The 14465-nt window shown below is 39.8% G+C and overlaps 1 protein-coding gene across 2 annotated transcripts in view; it reads right to left on the reverse strand.

Annotated features, from left to right (window-relative positions):
- Nucleotides 1–14465, reverse strand: part of LOC115771229 — a 50590-nt gene that overhangs the window by 20239 nt on the left and 15886 nt on the right. The window contains exons 1-4 of one of the 2 annotated variants that reach the window (XM_030716831.1): nt 8924–9141; nt 7781–7884; nt 2580–2675; nt 2467–2488 (exon numbers count right to left, since the gene is read on the reverse strand). In XM_030716831.1, the coding sequence (XP_030572691.1) occupies nt 2467–2488; nt 2580–2672 (115 nt within the window). In that variant the 5' untranslated portion in view covers nt 2673–2675; nt 7781–7884; nt 8924–9141. Of the gene's footprint in view, nt 1–2466; nt 2489–2579; nt 2676–7780; nt 7885–8923; nt 9142–14465 lie in introns of those variants that run through there. The other variant, XM_030716830.1, reaches the window with a different exon arrangement.

A 14465-nucleotide genomic window follows, 5' to 3' on the forward strand; every position in this document is an offset into this window, starting at 1 on the left:
CAGAGTTTTATTCCAATTGACAAAGAGGAAAAAGTAAATAAAGCAGAAAATGGCACAGACTTTATATTGGATATGTGCCTTACTTTAGAGTTTGGCTTAAGCACAACTCTCTATTATTTTCGCACCATTTGCTTATTTGAATAATTAATTCTGTGTGCAGAAATTCTAGAAATCTTTTCGTTTTGCAGCTTCAGTAAATCTTTTAGTATGTTGTTTAAACAAGAATTCCTCACGTTTTCGTAAATTTATTTTTTGTGAGCTTATTTCGTCAGCGCATACACGAACACACATACATGGGCACACGCTCCACATTTTTCGTGTTTCGATAACTTTTGCACAAGTAACACGCCCCCGTCCTCCCGTCACACAACCAAAACAAAATAAAAATAAAAAAAAGAACAAGTTTTACAGTTTAAATAAACTTGTTCCGCTTTGCCTGGACAATGCATCAGCGCAGCGGGGAGCACCACGGGCAGCACAACGTGTGGAGCATTGATATGCGCCCATGGCACATGCTCGCACACTCCCACACAACACTCCCACACACACACACACACACACAGAGGGAAAAAACACGCACATACCTACAAAGGGAGGGACGTGAAGAGCGCTGCGGGGGATTTTGATACCAGCAACAGCTACGAACCCACAACAGGCGTCGGCAGCTCATGGACGCACAAACTGTATTGGCATTTGACTCAAAACTTTTGGCTTTTAACTGCAGCGTGGAGTGTGGCGTGGGGCCGGGTGCAGGGGTGCGGGGCTGCGGGAATGCGGCATTCACACACCCATAAAACATATGCAGCGATATGGCCAGAAGGGAAAATTGGTTGTATTTGTTGTAACACCCCAAATCGCAAAAGTTTTTGGCACAGTTCGTGCTGCTGCTTAATTTTGAAAAGCTTTGCTCGACAACATGTGAAGCAGCAGGCAAACATGTTGAATGAATTTTATTTTCCTTCAATTTTTTTTTCTTTTTTTTTATTCTCTTTCGGAGCAATTCGACAAATAATAAAATAAATCGATTAAAATCACTTTGCTCGTTAGTTGGCTGCCGCAGCCAGAAGACAGCGTTGGCTGGGATTAGCCTACTGGCCAGCACAAAGGGTATTGAGACGAGTTTTCTGCAACTTTTTGCAAATTTAGCTACGAAAAAATAACATTCGTTTTGCAAATTGAAATTAAATTCTCTTTTGCCTTGAAACACAAACTATAAAGGATGTATTTTTTGGTAGTGCATAGCATATTTCGAGCTTTGCAGCTGTACATTAAGTAAAGGTCCAACAACTGATTGGGTTTTTGTTTAAGACAACACATAATTATATTAGCTTTCATTAAACATGATTTAGATGAGGATCAGCTAATAGATAAAGACTGCAACTACGTTTCAATAAATATAAAAGCTGGAATATTTCGAATATTTAGTCTTGTAAAATGTTCTTCCTAAATGTACTTGATTGCTAAAAAATTTCTTTTACTTTTGCTATTGCTTTTAAACATTTTGTATGACCTAAGCCCATTAAAAATGGCTAAAAAGGGGTATAATGTACGTCACAGGCAAAAGGAAGCATTTCTGCCGCATTAAGTTTTTATATATTCTTGAACAGCATCAATAGCCAAGTCGATCTAGCCATATCCGTCTGTCTGTCCATCTGTTCGTCCGTCTGTCCATATGTATTTACGTCGAGTCGAGGTCAGAATCCTTACGAGCTAAAGACTTGAACATAGATACTCCTAGTGCGTGCATAGTACGAATTTGTTTTTAATAATCAATAACTTTTCCCGTTTTCAATCAATCAATAAAAAACGATATAGAATTTCAGTTTTTTGCAAATTTCTTAGCTTTTAAGAGCTAGAGTCAGCAAAGTTGCAGCTTCTAGAATAGTATATACAAATCAAGTATCATTCAATGTATATCTATCCCCCCCACCCTCTCTCTCTCCTTCACCATCCTAACGCGAGCAGCAGTTGTTGTTGTTAGAACAAAGTTCAGGGTCGAGCACTCTTAACTAAGGGGCCTCACTTGTTTTTCGTACAATTTGGTTTCTTGGTGTTTTTTTTATTTGGCATTTTGTGCGCCTTAAAATGAATATTTATTTGGCTAACAACACGAAAAATATTTAAAATTGATGGCTGCCTAAATGGAAAAATGTCTGTCTGTCTGTCTGTGCTGTGCTGTGTTTTTCTTCTTTTTGTTCTGTATATTTTTTGTTGCACTTTGGTCTTCGAGTTTTTTTTTCTTTAGTAAATTATTTTTGGGTTGATTTTGGAGACGCACATCTGAAGTGGCGGCTGGCGAAGTGCCTTTGATTAATGAAGCGCAAAGTGAATGTAATTTTACAATTTTCATTTCAAATTGATTGCGAGGCATACGCACTACTCGTCCGATGATTTGCTTAGCTTAAAGTCAGACATTCAATTCAATTGATGTAAGAAAAACACAAATATATACATAAATGGACTTACCGGGATTTATATGCCTTGGCAGCTTTGGTATGCACAATTAGAGAGAATAGAATTTAAGTAATATAATTCATAAATACATCTATTTTATTTATTTGTTTGTCTGCATAACTCACTCTGATGACCTTAAAGCCCAAGCTCAGATTCGCCCCGACTCCAGCAATGAGACTATTACCAAATATACTCAGCAATGGCAGCAGTATCAGCATTTTCTGTAAGCAAAACGGAAAAAAAAGGTGGAAACAGGGCGTGGTTAGGTTAGCGGCCGAATGAAAAAGGTCGACAACAGACAAGAGCAGCAGCAGCCGCAGCCGCATCCACAGCCGTCGACTTTATTAAGGTCAATTCAATGTCTGGCCGGGGTTTTGGCTACGGCTAATGTTAACGTCTATAGAACAAGGTCTACGGATAGCGGGTGGTATGTATTTTGCATTTCCGTTTGAGTTCCCTTTCAGGCTCTTTCGCGCCTGCAACCAGCACAGTCCAGGCCAAGTCTTTATTATTTATTATTATTGTGCTTTTACGAAAAAAGTTATCTTTTGTTGCCCCACAAGAGCTCGCTTTTGTTTTAGCCATAAAGGCGAGGTAGCAAAGACAACCTGATAAATCTGAATGCCTAAATTAAACAGGAAACAAAGAAGCAAGAAAAATAAATTTTACTAGCTTAAATAATTATTTTGTATATAGACACAAGTAAATAAAAGAAAGTATAAAATAAGGGACTTAAATATTTAATTGCCCATACAATTTCCTACATAGAAAATGATATATTCTGGATGTACTTATGTATCCAAAAGTGTCGCCATAAATAACATACGCTTAATTTTTTTTTAAGTGGTTTTACGAACGTTGCGATATGTTGCACATGGAGGAACTTGTGTATATTTTACACGCACAAAAGCGAAAACTCATTAAAAATATTTTGCAGTCATGTGCAAGAATCTTAAAAGGTATTTAATTAAATTTTAATAAATAAATATGCCAGCGCGCGGGCATTACAATGTGAAAAATTAAAAAGCAGAAATTATAAAAGCAAGTAGGCTTTGCCTGGGCATGGCATGGCTGGCAGCGGGGAACGAGGGCAACTTTCGCTTAATGCGCCAGTTTTCAATTAACGACGCAATGTCGTGTGACGCTAAGTGGATAAACAGGGACGGGGGCTGCCAAGCAGAGTGACGGGGGGGCACACGCTGGACCTGGACACGATTCGAGGACACGCTGGAATCTGAATGCATTGAATTTTGCTTCATTAAGGTGCAATGCAAGGAGCTGCATTTTCAGTCCTTGTCGTAATTATCGTAATTACAATGAGCGATGGAGACGACGGCAATGGCCATAACGATGGCACTGCCAACAATAATAAAAGCTAACGAGCCGAATACCAAGTACAACAGCAACAACAACGAGAACAACAACGACAACAGAGGCAACATTGTCATTGACACTTTTAATTGCAGCTACACACAAAGAGGAGCAACTTTTATGCAACACAAAGTGGGACAGCATATTATGCCACATATACGGGATAGGAAGCACAACAGAAAGAAGTGAGAGGGCTCTAGCCGGGTGTGTACGACCAGGAGATACCCTGAACCCAGAGTCGCGCTGCCCTTACTCCGCACCTTAAGCAGTGCCTGTGCTGCTTCTCACTTAATTTCTCACTGGGTGCTTGCAAACCGATCCCTGTAACATTTTCAGAGCTTCAATATGGCATAAAAACACAGAGTAAAGATAGAGCGGCATGTTTGGATTAACTCGGCTCGCCAATTTGAACAAGAATCTAAATAATGGTGTCGCAGATGCTTCCCTTATCATTTTATACATTTTAAATGGGTTAAAGGTTTAGAACACCAACAAGTAGGAAGGTGAGGAACAGCGGTTCCTATCTTGTGAATACTCTGTAAAAGCTTGTGAATGGAAGTTGCAATCACGTACTAGGTAGAAAGTCTTGAGATGAATATGAGCTCTAGACGACAGTAAATAAATTGTATCTAGTTCAGAAATCCAGGTTTAATCATTTAAGCTTATTTCTCACAAGCCTAACATACTGCTTTTCGTATTTCTAACAGAGTATATTAAAAACTAAAAAAACAAACTGTTGTCTCTCTGCCGGGTGCTTATAATTATGATGAAGAGGGAAATTCATCAACACTGCTCAGTATCCTGGGCCCCAGGAGAACATGACAAAAACAAACAAAAACAACAACAACAACAACAACAAATATTGTGTGTCATTTCGGAAATGAAAACTGAAAGCCTTCAAAACTGTCGACTCAAAGGATGCGCAAAGAATAATAATTCAGGAAGCTGCACTACTGCAAGTTCATGAAAATTAATGAACATCTATGACTAAGACCGAGCCACCTGCCAATCTGGTTGAGCATGCATAATTCAAGCATGATTATGGCATAACAAAGTTGAAAAGTTGTTGAAAAAAGATTTCATTTGATGGCCCCATTTAAAGTCCATAAAGTGATTAATGTCTGCGACAGCAAAGATCCCGACAATCTGCGCTCTAAAGTCTGCCCGCACCGAATATGTTTTTGCTAGGCGGCATAAAATTAATGGTATCAACCGTTTTGTATAAACAAACAATTAATCTTCTTGTTTTTGTATGGGCCAACCCAAATGGCAAGCATTAGCTACTAATAATTCCTATTAAGATTTAAGCTTGCCTAAAGACTGCTGAGCGGGTATTTAAATGGGCTATCATGGAATTCAGATGTTAATAGGAGGCACACTATAATAAATTTTGGTTAAGCTGTGGTTTATTTTTGGAAACAGTGTTGGGTAGGAATTAAACAACTTTTATAAGTGCTTACATTTATAGATATTTTCGATAGTCATCAAAATCGATTATTTTCTTTATCTGATTGCAATGCTTTGGAAAACTATCGATAGCTCCAAACCCAATCGATTTCAATAACTGCAAAACGGGACAAAGGTTCCCTCAATAACTAGACACAGGTTTATTTCAATAGTTATGCGAATTATGACTGTGATGTCATAAACTCGAGATGTTTACGCCTTATCAGTAACTGGCAGCAACAAGGCCTAAGCTCCACTTTGGGCGGCTTAGCCATTGTTAAGCACAAGCACTTAACCATGTCAAGCATCGATTTATAGCTTCCCACTTGATACTCGCAACGCTTGTTACTCAGCACTTCGCTAAGCTGATCGGCTCTTAGTTTTTACGGTTTCGGTGCTGGGGCGCTGAATTGATTGATTTCTGCTGTAGTTGTGTCATAGAGCATGTCCCATCCCCCAATCCGGCAATCCGGCCAGGCCGGAATATTGACGCACAGTCATAAATAAAAACACTCAGATATTCATGTCGATGAGGTTATTTTTTTTCCTTCTTTTTTTCTCTTGTTGTGCTCCAACCTCTTGCTGGCCTGTTATTCATTGGTTGCCTGCGGCAAACGCTCCAAATACAAATTGTATCACTTAATGTTTGGATTTTTTTTCTGTTCTTGTAGTTTTGCTCTGCTCCTCCGTCCAGGTCTGCGATTCCTGGGAGTAGGTGCTGCAATGTTGGCGCTGCCTGCCATTAGAGGAACTGTTTGCACTGACGATGACTCCTGGATTGTTGCCGGCTGAGCATTTTGTTGTTGCTGTTGCTGTTGTTGTTGATTTGCGTGTTGTTGAATAATTGATGAAATGACAATCTTTCGATGTGTCAGCATTGTCATCGGCATTCTATCGAGTTGTTATTAACCGTTGTCATTGTTGACAGCGGCCGTTCACATTCGCACCGTGTGAATGTGTGTGCGTGTGTGTGTGTTTGGAATAATAAGCGCCGACGTTGCATTATAACATACTCATAAATATACACTCACACACATCCACCCACCCACACACACATTCACCTTATGAATGATGAGCAGTCAAACAATCAGCGTTGTCTGCTCAGGCCTAAATCCTTCAGAAAAAAATAGCAAAAATATGACATGAAATCAATAGCGAAATGATAATGATTAGGAATTTGATTCAGGCACAAATGAAGATAATTTCTATGGCCACTGATAAGTAGTATATTTCTCAGCTATTCAGCAGCTCTTAAATGCTCGAGTAACCTATTTGGCGATCGCATTTGTCTTCATTCAGCTCTGCAGTTTGAAGTTTAGAGTTGTTGTCAGCGCATAAATTTCATTTCTGTTTAATTGAAATTCATTTGAGCAAATCAAATTAAGTCAAAAGTGCGAGCACATCGTGGCTACGTGCTGGCAAACACACATAGACACAATAGGTTCCGGGCAGCCGCCAAATGGCACATAGTGATTCATTCATAACGATAAATTAAGACAAAAAGTCTAAACAGACGACGACACGGGCAGAAGCATGGCAACGACATCGAGTTGCCCCCAGGGAGACACTTTTATTCAAAGTTTATTGTATTAACCCGTGGCAGGGGTATCCTTTCAGCCGGCTTCGGCTGCTGTGGCTGTTGCTCCTGGTGCTGTCGCACACGCTGTCCACATAAATATCCTTAAGCAGGGCAACTGAGTCACATTTGTTGTGAAACGTGCCGAGTCTACGAGAGATGTGTGCAACACTTTGCACCCATCTAGCCAGAACCCTCATCAGCATTAAGAGCAACAAAAAAGAAAGAAAAACTCAATTACTAAATATCAGCAGGATCGCAAATAAATAAATTAGGGGCACAAAATCAGCAAAGAGCGTGGCAAAGTTTGTTTAAATCGAAATGAAATAGTGACACAGCCGCTGCCATAAAACCAAAAGCAAATACAAAGCCATTGGCCACAAAAGGGTAAAAAGGTTAAAACAAATATTTATGCAGCAGCCCCAGTCGAAGGGGAGGGCGAGCAGGGGACGAGTTTGGGCCAAAAAGAATGTGTGTTGAACTCACATGCTGTATGTAATTACCAGACGTAGTCTCCAAGTACAGCTGCGCCTAAGTACATAAACACACGCACACACACACACACACACAGACACATATGTGCCCCTAGCTTGTCTGTATGTGTGTGTGTGTGTGTGTGGGTGTATAGCTGTGTGATTGCAGTGTACGTGGCTTTATGCTTAAATAAACATTTGTCGTCGTGGTCGGAACCCGTCCTGGTCGTCACCATCAGGGCTCCCCCGCATCCTGCTAGACCTTCAAGTCTCTAGTTTACATAGCACCCAAACGGTCTGCCGTTTGCCTGGCCAAAGCCAAATGGTTGATTGCATAAGTTGATGGTCAACACATGTCCAAGATATATAGTGCCGATACACATACACATACACACTCACATGCACACAGACATATACATATCTGTACCTGTGCAGCCTTTGGTAACTGCTTTATACTCACGTGTCTGTGTTGGTTGCATTGGCTGCTCCAAGGCTGACTCGAAGATACGGTGACTCGGCGACTCGGCGACTAGGTGACTACTTGCCTGCCAGCTAAGGTGTTGTCTGCAAAAAGAAAATAAAAATAAATATAGGTAAAAATAAAAGGATTTAAAACTTATATGTATGGCAGACAGCTCGTTGGCAGTGATTGCTTTTAAGATGCTTAAACAGATACAGAGTTGCAGATTCTAGCACTTGAGATTGCAGATAAATCAATAAGCAGCGGATACTTGGTAAATTGAATCATTTTAAGTAACGATGGAATACTCAATAGATATGTCGTCTAACCGAGGCATTAAGGCAAGCTAACAAAGAGCATCCTGCTGCGAATGCAGTATTTTCTTTTTTCTAGAGAATACTCAATTATATTCATAAGCATTTTAAGAGACTACTCAAACGAACACTTTTAAACATAAGACTAGAATACACACTAGGCATTGGAAGCTATGTGACTTATCTAACATGATTGTGCAAGCAGTCCGTTGAATAATTGTTATGAAATTTTCATTGTGGAAAATTTTACTCAAATGTGTGGAAAAATCGCGAAAAACCTTGAGGGATGTTTTACACTTATCGAAAAATGCATACCACCTTGGTGGAAACATGCATGCATGCGTACGGGTATGTATACATGTCCGAAAACCTGCATACATGCATATGGGTTTTATATGTATGCAAGCATGCATGCATGCGTACATGTATGCATATTTTTCCGGACATCTGCATGCATACATGCATGCATACATACATACATACATACATACATACATACATACATGCATACATACATACATACATACATACATACATACATACATACATACATACATACATACATACATACATACATACATACATACATACATACATTCATACATACATACATACATACATACATACATACATACATACATACGTACATACATACATACATACATACATACATACATACATACATACATACATACATACATACATACATACATACATACGTGCATACATACATACATACATCTACACACATACATCTACATACATACATACATCTACATACATACATACATCTACATACATACATCTACATACATACAAACCAACTTACCCCTCCACCGCCTCCTGCTCCACCGCCTCCTGCTCCACCGCCACCAGTTGCTCCTCAAAAGGCCGTTGGAGCACTAGCTTAGCATGAAAATCTGCAGAGCCTACTTGAATTCTTGAGAATCGAGGAGTAGAGCACTTGGCAGAAATTCGTTTTATTGAAATTTGCTGCACAGGGATAAATAAGCTTGGTCTGCGTGCTTATACATTAATGCATACACACATGCATGCATACACTAACACACACGCCCACACACACACACACACACACACACACACACACACACACACACATACACATACATACATACACACACATGTATAATACTTTTCTTTCTTCGTACAAAATACTTTTCATTTATAATCATTGACATATTTCTAGTCTACTCAGACTAGTCGAAAAAATAACAAGGATAGAATATGGAATATACCATCCTGAGGAAAATCATGAAATCTTTCACATCCCTTCTGACTTTTCATTTATAATCAACGACATTTTGCAAAACTACTCAACGCTTCCGGACCCAAGACTATAATTTTCGCTTGTCTATGAACACTCATTTATAACTATAAGCATTTTAAGAGACTACTCTATGGTACTCATATAAGGGCCAGCCCCAATCATACGCGCCTTTGGTACTCATTGCAGATTTTGCATCCATACATAAACAGATAACGAAACGATTATGTAGACGGATGCACCTACAAGCCAGACTTGCCCAGACTAACCCCGCTTAGCTTGTGGCCAGAGACTCCTTTATTTATTTTTGAACATTGTAAAAGGGGTTCACACTGCAAATAGCATTTGTGTCGAGCGCTTGGCTTGTATCCTTATTGCCATCACTTGTGTTGTGCATTTCGCAATTTTAATCAATCGATGGCAAATACACAGGAAATTTGCCAATGAACCCGACATTCAGACTCAAGAGCACACGGGAAGCACGTGCGCTGGGCTGAACACAAAATGAAAATAAAATTGGAATTGGTTCAAAATCGAAATGGTAAAATACTAAAAGTTGCCCTTGGAAATGTTTCGACATTTTTGTCAGCTAAATGCAGCAAGCAACTGCAATGTCAGGCACACCAACTGACAGCAGCAGAAACCACATTCTCTGACCCTCCGAAAAATAAAAATAGGGTCCTTGAACAGGAGGCAATGACTGTCATTAGCCATGTCATAAGCAAATTACATAACATAAAGCAGGCCTGAGCGAAATCGAAGGGCCAAAAAACATTTTTATTATATTGTTTTTTTCTTGACTGTTTCGTTTATTTTTATATTTTCTTGGCAAGGTGTTTGTTATCGTTTGTTATATTGCTTGTTGTGTAATGTAATTTATACACACACTCACACACACACACAGGCACGCACGCACACACACAAGCAGAACACACAAATATAATGTCATAAACGCCAAGGACACAAAGGCAATTCCGCATGACATTACGGGCAGACAAAACAAACGGCAATACAACAATGGGCAGCACAGAGCGGGAGGAGGCTTGGTCTGCGGGGTAAAAGCCAAAAGTACGCGCTCGGCATAAATGATAAGCTGGCTACGCAGCCGAATGACAACAGCGGGGGCGTGTCCAGGGGGAAGGGGGACAGACACGGACAGACACAGGCAACGGGCCGGGGAGCGGCCACAATTTGTGCGTCTGTGTGTTGGGGCTGGCTGCTTGGTTGACTTTTGAATACTTAACAGGATAATGAAATGTCAAAAGTGCGCAAGAGGCGAGCGTGTCCTGCTGCTGCTGCTGCTGCTGTTACTGTTGTTGTGGCAACATTTTTATTGTGTCCATGCCTAAGTGAACGTCATGGCGTGCCGCACGCATTAAATCATATATAAAAAAAAATAATAAAAAAAGGCGCAAAAAATAAGGCAAAATATTTATATGAAATATGTGATAGCCAGCCGTGCAGCAGCTCGCAGGACATTTGGTTGGCCATTTTCTGTTTACATAAATTTAAATTGACACAAATGCGCCGGCATTGGCTTTCAACCGGCCTGCCCGAGCTGACAACAACAACAAGCGAAAAAAAATAAGCATGTGATAAACTACATAAATTATGAAGGTTTGCCCCGCACTTATTTTTTTTCAGATAGACACATATATATCAATTTCATATTGAGACACAAGCGTATATTGAAAATGTATTTATGCAATTTGTGGCCATTTAATATGGAGTGCGCACTTACAATAACAAAAGCCTCAGCAGTTACTCTAATCAACAGAAATTGGCCGAGGGCAACTTTGCCTCGTTTTGTGGCTCGAGAAGGAGCATAGACAACAGGATATTGTGGCAGTTTGTATAGCTGCCTACGTTGCCGGCTTTGCTCGATTTCCAATAACAAAACAGCCAAATTGTTTCGACTTCTTTGTTTTGCCGCCTCCGCACACTTGAGCTTCAATCAATGGGAAGCAAAATCTGTAATCAATAAAGTAAATGGCCAAGCTACTTCAGCTCCATGTGCGGCACATGGGCAAACGTGTTTTTGATGCGACCAAGTCAACGTAAGGCGTACATATCGCGGGGATTGGGATCAAAACAAAATTACCAGCTGCTTCTTCATTGGCTGAAGTAAAAAGGCATTACTAAAGCAAAATAAGTATATATATTAGTAGCTGAATTGCTTTCAGATATAAATTTGTATATTTCAACATAAATAGATATGTATACAAAAAATACACATATGCATACGAATTTTTTTTTAAGTAGACCGGAAAGCAACTTTTATTGTGTAGGAAAATAAATAAAATAAACATAAAGTTTAATAAAATGTCAACAGAACTTTTTAATCTAGCACATGCTGAAAGCATGAAACCCTGTCAGGATTGCTTGAAGTCATGAGAATCGCATAGAGGAGCGAATTTTATGGACTTTAAGAAAGTATACAAAGAAAGTATAAGAACTGGTCGCAAATATACAAAGTAAAATAAATCCGGTTTTCTCTTCACATATTCTGTTCCTGTAATTATATAGCATTATATTTACACCCACATATCCGCCCTCACATCTAATCTAATTCATGTACTCAGTACGCTTCAAGCCACAACTGAAGCAAGCTGACGTACAATTTCATGTTATTTGCGTGGGCTCATTCATTTGGGCATTTTTATTAATTAAGTAAATTGAGCTAGTAATACGAAAGAAGAGTTAGCAAACAGCACTTAATGCACACTAGGCGTATACTTGATTATTTGCTGTGCTTCAAAGTAGGCAACATTAAATAAACTTTCGCATAACGGACAAGTCCTGGCTTCAGGACATAAGCTACGTCAAGTGTTTTTGCATGCTTGAGCCAACTTTTGTGCTGGCCTGGCACACGAACACACTTCATTTGGTTAATGAACCCGGGGGGCATATCTGTATAGTTGGTTGCTGTAGAGCTTGACCCTGAGGACTTCACAGCAGGGCCATTTATGCTTTCTAATTGAAATCAAATTTAGTGAAATGTACATAGCCCCAATTCTAATCTAATTACATTTCACAATACAAAACAATTTTATGAGCTTCAACTTTCGGGCCTTTCGCCACAAAATTTATTTTACAACATGCCTAACATGGCAAAGGCGTGTTGCTGTGTGCGTTCAAGCAGGCTTAACCGTTTGTTGTTTTGATTCGTTTATTGACTTTTCATGTTGCTGCCAATTATGCGTCAATGTCGAGAGCCGGCACTACAATAGCGCCAACTTTTGGGCGTAATCTTAACGAGAAAATCTGTAAATTACACGCCAACACAACGCCGGAGACGACCAACTTTTGTGGCGTACACAAATTTTCCAAATATTTATACACCTAAATAGATTTTATGGCATAATTGAAAATTGTTGTTATTGCCGTTCGCCTTGGGCTACATCCCACTTGTATTTGTGTACAATTTGCATAAACTCATTGCAATGCCAGGCCAGAAAGTTTATTAAAAGCGTCGCCGAAACTTTGCCGCCTGCTAATAACAATCATAAACATGGCTCAATGTAAAATGATGAAGGTCCTTCTAAATCTGACACATAGCTGGGGGCGTGCCCCAATTGTCCCGCTGTCCTGCCCCCTCCCCCCCGCATTCAGCTCATTTGTTTGGCCAGCAACTTTTGTTGTGCCACAATTTTGATCATTTAAACTATGCTTGAACTTCCTTTGCTTTGTGTGACTTGCATTAAAACTTTGTTGCTGCTCTTTGAATTTGGCTTGATACAAAAAAAAATGGATCTGACTCTTGTGCAGACAGTCTATAAAAGTGCCCATGAGAGGCATAATAAGGCTATTCTTTCAGATTTTCCTTAATGTATTCATAGGTTCATATCTACGAAAGCTTTTTGCACAACTTCCGCTTTTGTTATTTGATTCTTAGCAAAGTTTCTGTCTAAATATCAAGTCTGAAAATCTTGTAATGGAACGAGCTGGTTCGGGTTCGGAATTCTAATATTATTTCTTACAATAAACCAAAATTTAAGTAGTCAGTTGTCGAGAATTAAAAACGAATAAACACTCTTTTCATTAAATATGGTTTGATTAAGTTTGGGAAAGATCCAGCCCCAAAGTATAAATAATTGTGATGCATGCTACTATTGGACAGATCTTCCATTTAGCCCGCATCTTGCATATGAAAATATTTACAGCCATCAATATTTTCAATACAGTTGGGCAGTTGAAAAATAAAGTTATTGCCTACAAATTGGCTGTTGGAAATGTGTTTTCGCTCAATAAATCATATAAGCAAGAAGTCTCAGCAGCTTAGTCTCTGAGATCGGCGCCCTACAAAGCCAGAAAAGTATCTATCCAACCTAAACTTAGCACAACTTTATGGGAAACCCCTTTCACCCATTTAATGTGTGAGGATATCAAAACGAGCTGTTTAAGAGCTGATCTGGGTGGAAGTGACAAGTTTTGCGCCTAATTGGCAGCTGAGTGTGGGACTTGGGGCTGGGCGCCTGGGCGTAATGATACGAAATTATGCTGATGTGTTTTGATTGGGGATTTCTACAAAGCTTGGGGGAATGGGGGGAGCAACATTGTGTGCGTGTTATGGGAGCGGAGGGGTAGCTGAAATAAAACTAAACAATCATTTTTCTTCTATTAAAAGTTTCTCACTACATATTTTGCACGCAATGAAATTAAATCCGATGCAGCGCAGAACTTTAAGCCTGATGTAAAGCCCCGGAGCATGCGATTATATTAACTGCGTCTTAACAAATTGCTGATTAATTAACTCTTTGTTGTTGGCATAAACTAACTTTGAGTTGTAAACTTTTTCCCTGCTTGGGCGAGCATTTTTCCAGCTAAACTCAGCACACAGCGGCGGGCATTTAATGTGCTTACATTCATTTAATTTTAAATCTGCGATAAAGTGTCGGCTGCTTTAAGTCCTTTTTGCGCCGGTCTTGGCACGCAGCCTCAGCCCCAGCCCCGGGTCTCCGGGCCAGCCAGCCAGCCTCCGTCGACCACTTGGCCATGGCTTTTATAGGGCGACATAAAACGCAAAGTTGTCGCCGTGTCGCAAACGCAATTCTTTACACACCGAGTTTTCAGCCGTTTTCTTTTG

Source organism: Drosophila novamexicana, unplaced genomic scaffold (assembly GCF_003285875.2).
Source record: "Drosophila novamexicana strain 15010-1031.04,08,12 unplaced genomic scaffold, DnovRS2.1 tig00000024-arrow-pilon, whole genome shotgun sequence".
NCBI lineage: Eukaryota > Metazoa > Arthropoda > Insecta > Diptera > Drosophilidae > Drosophila > Drosophila novamexicana.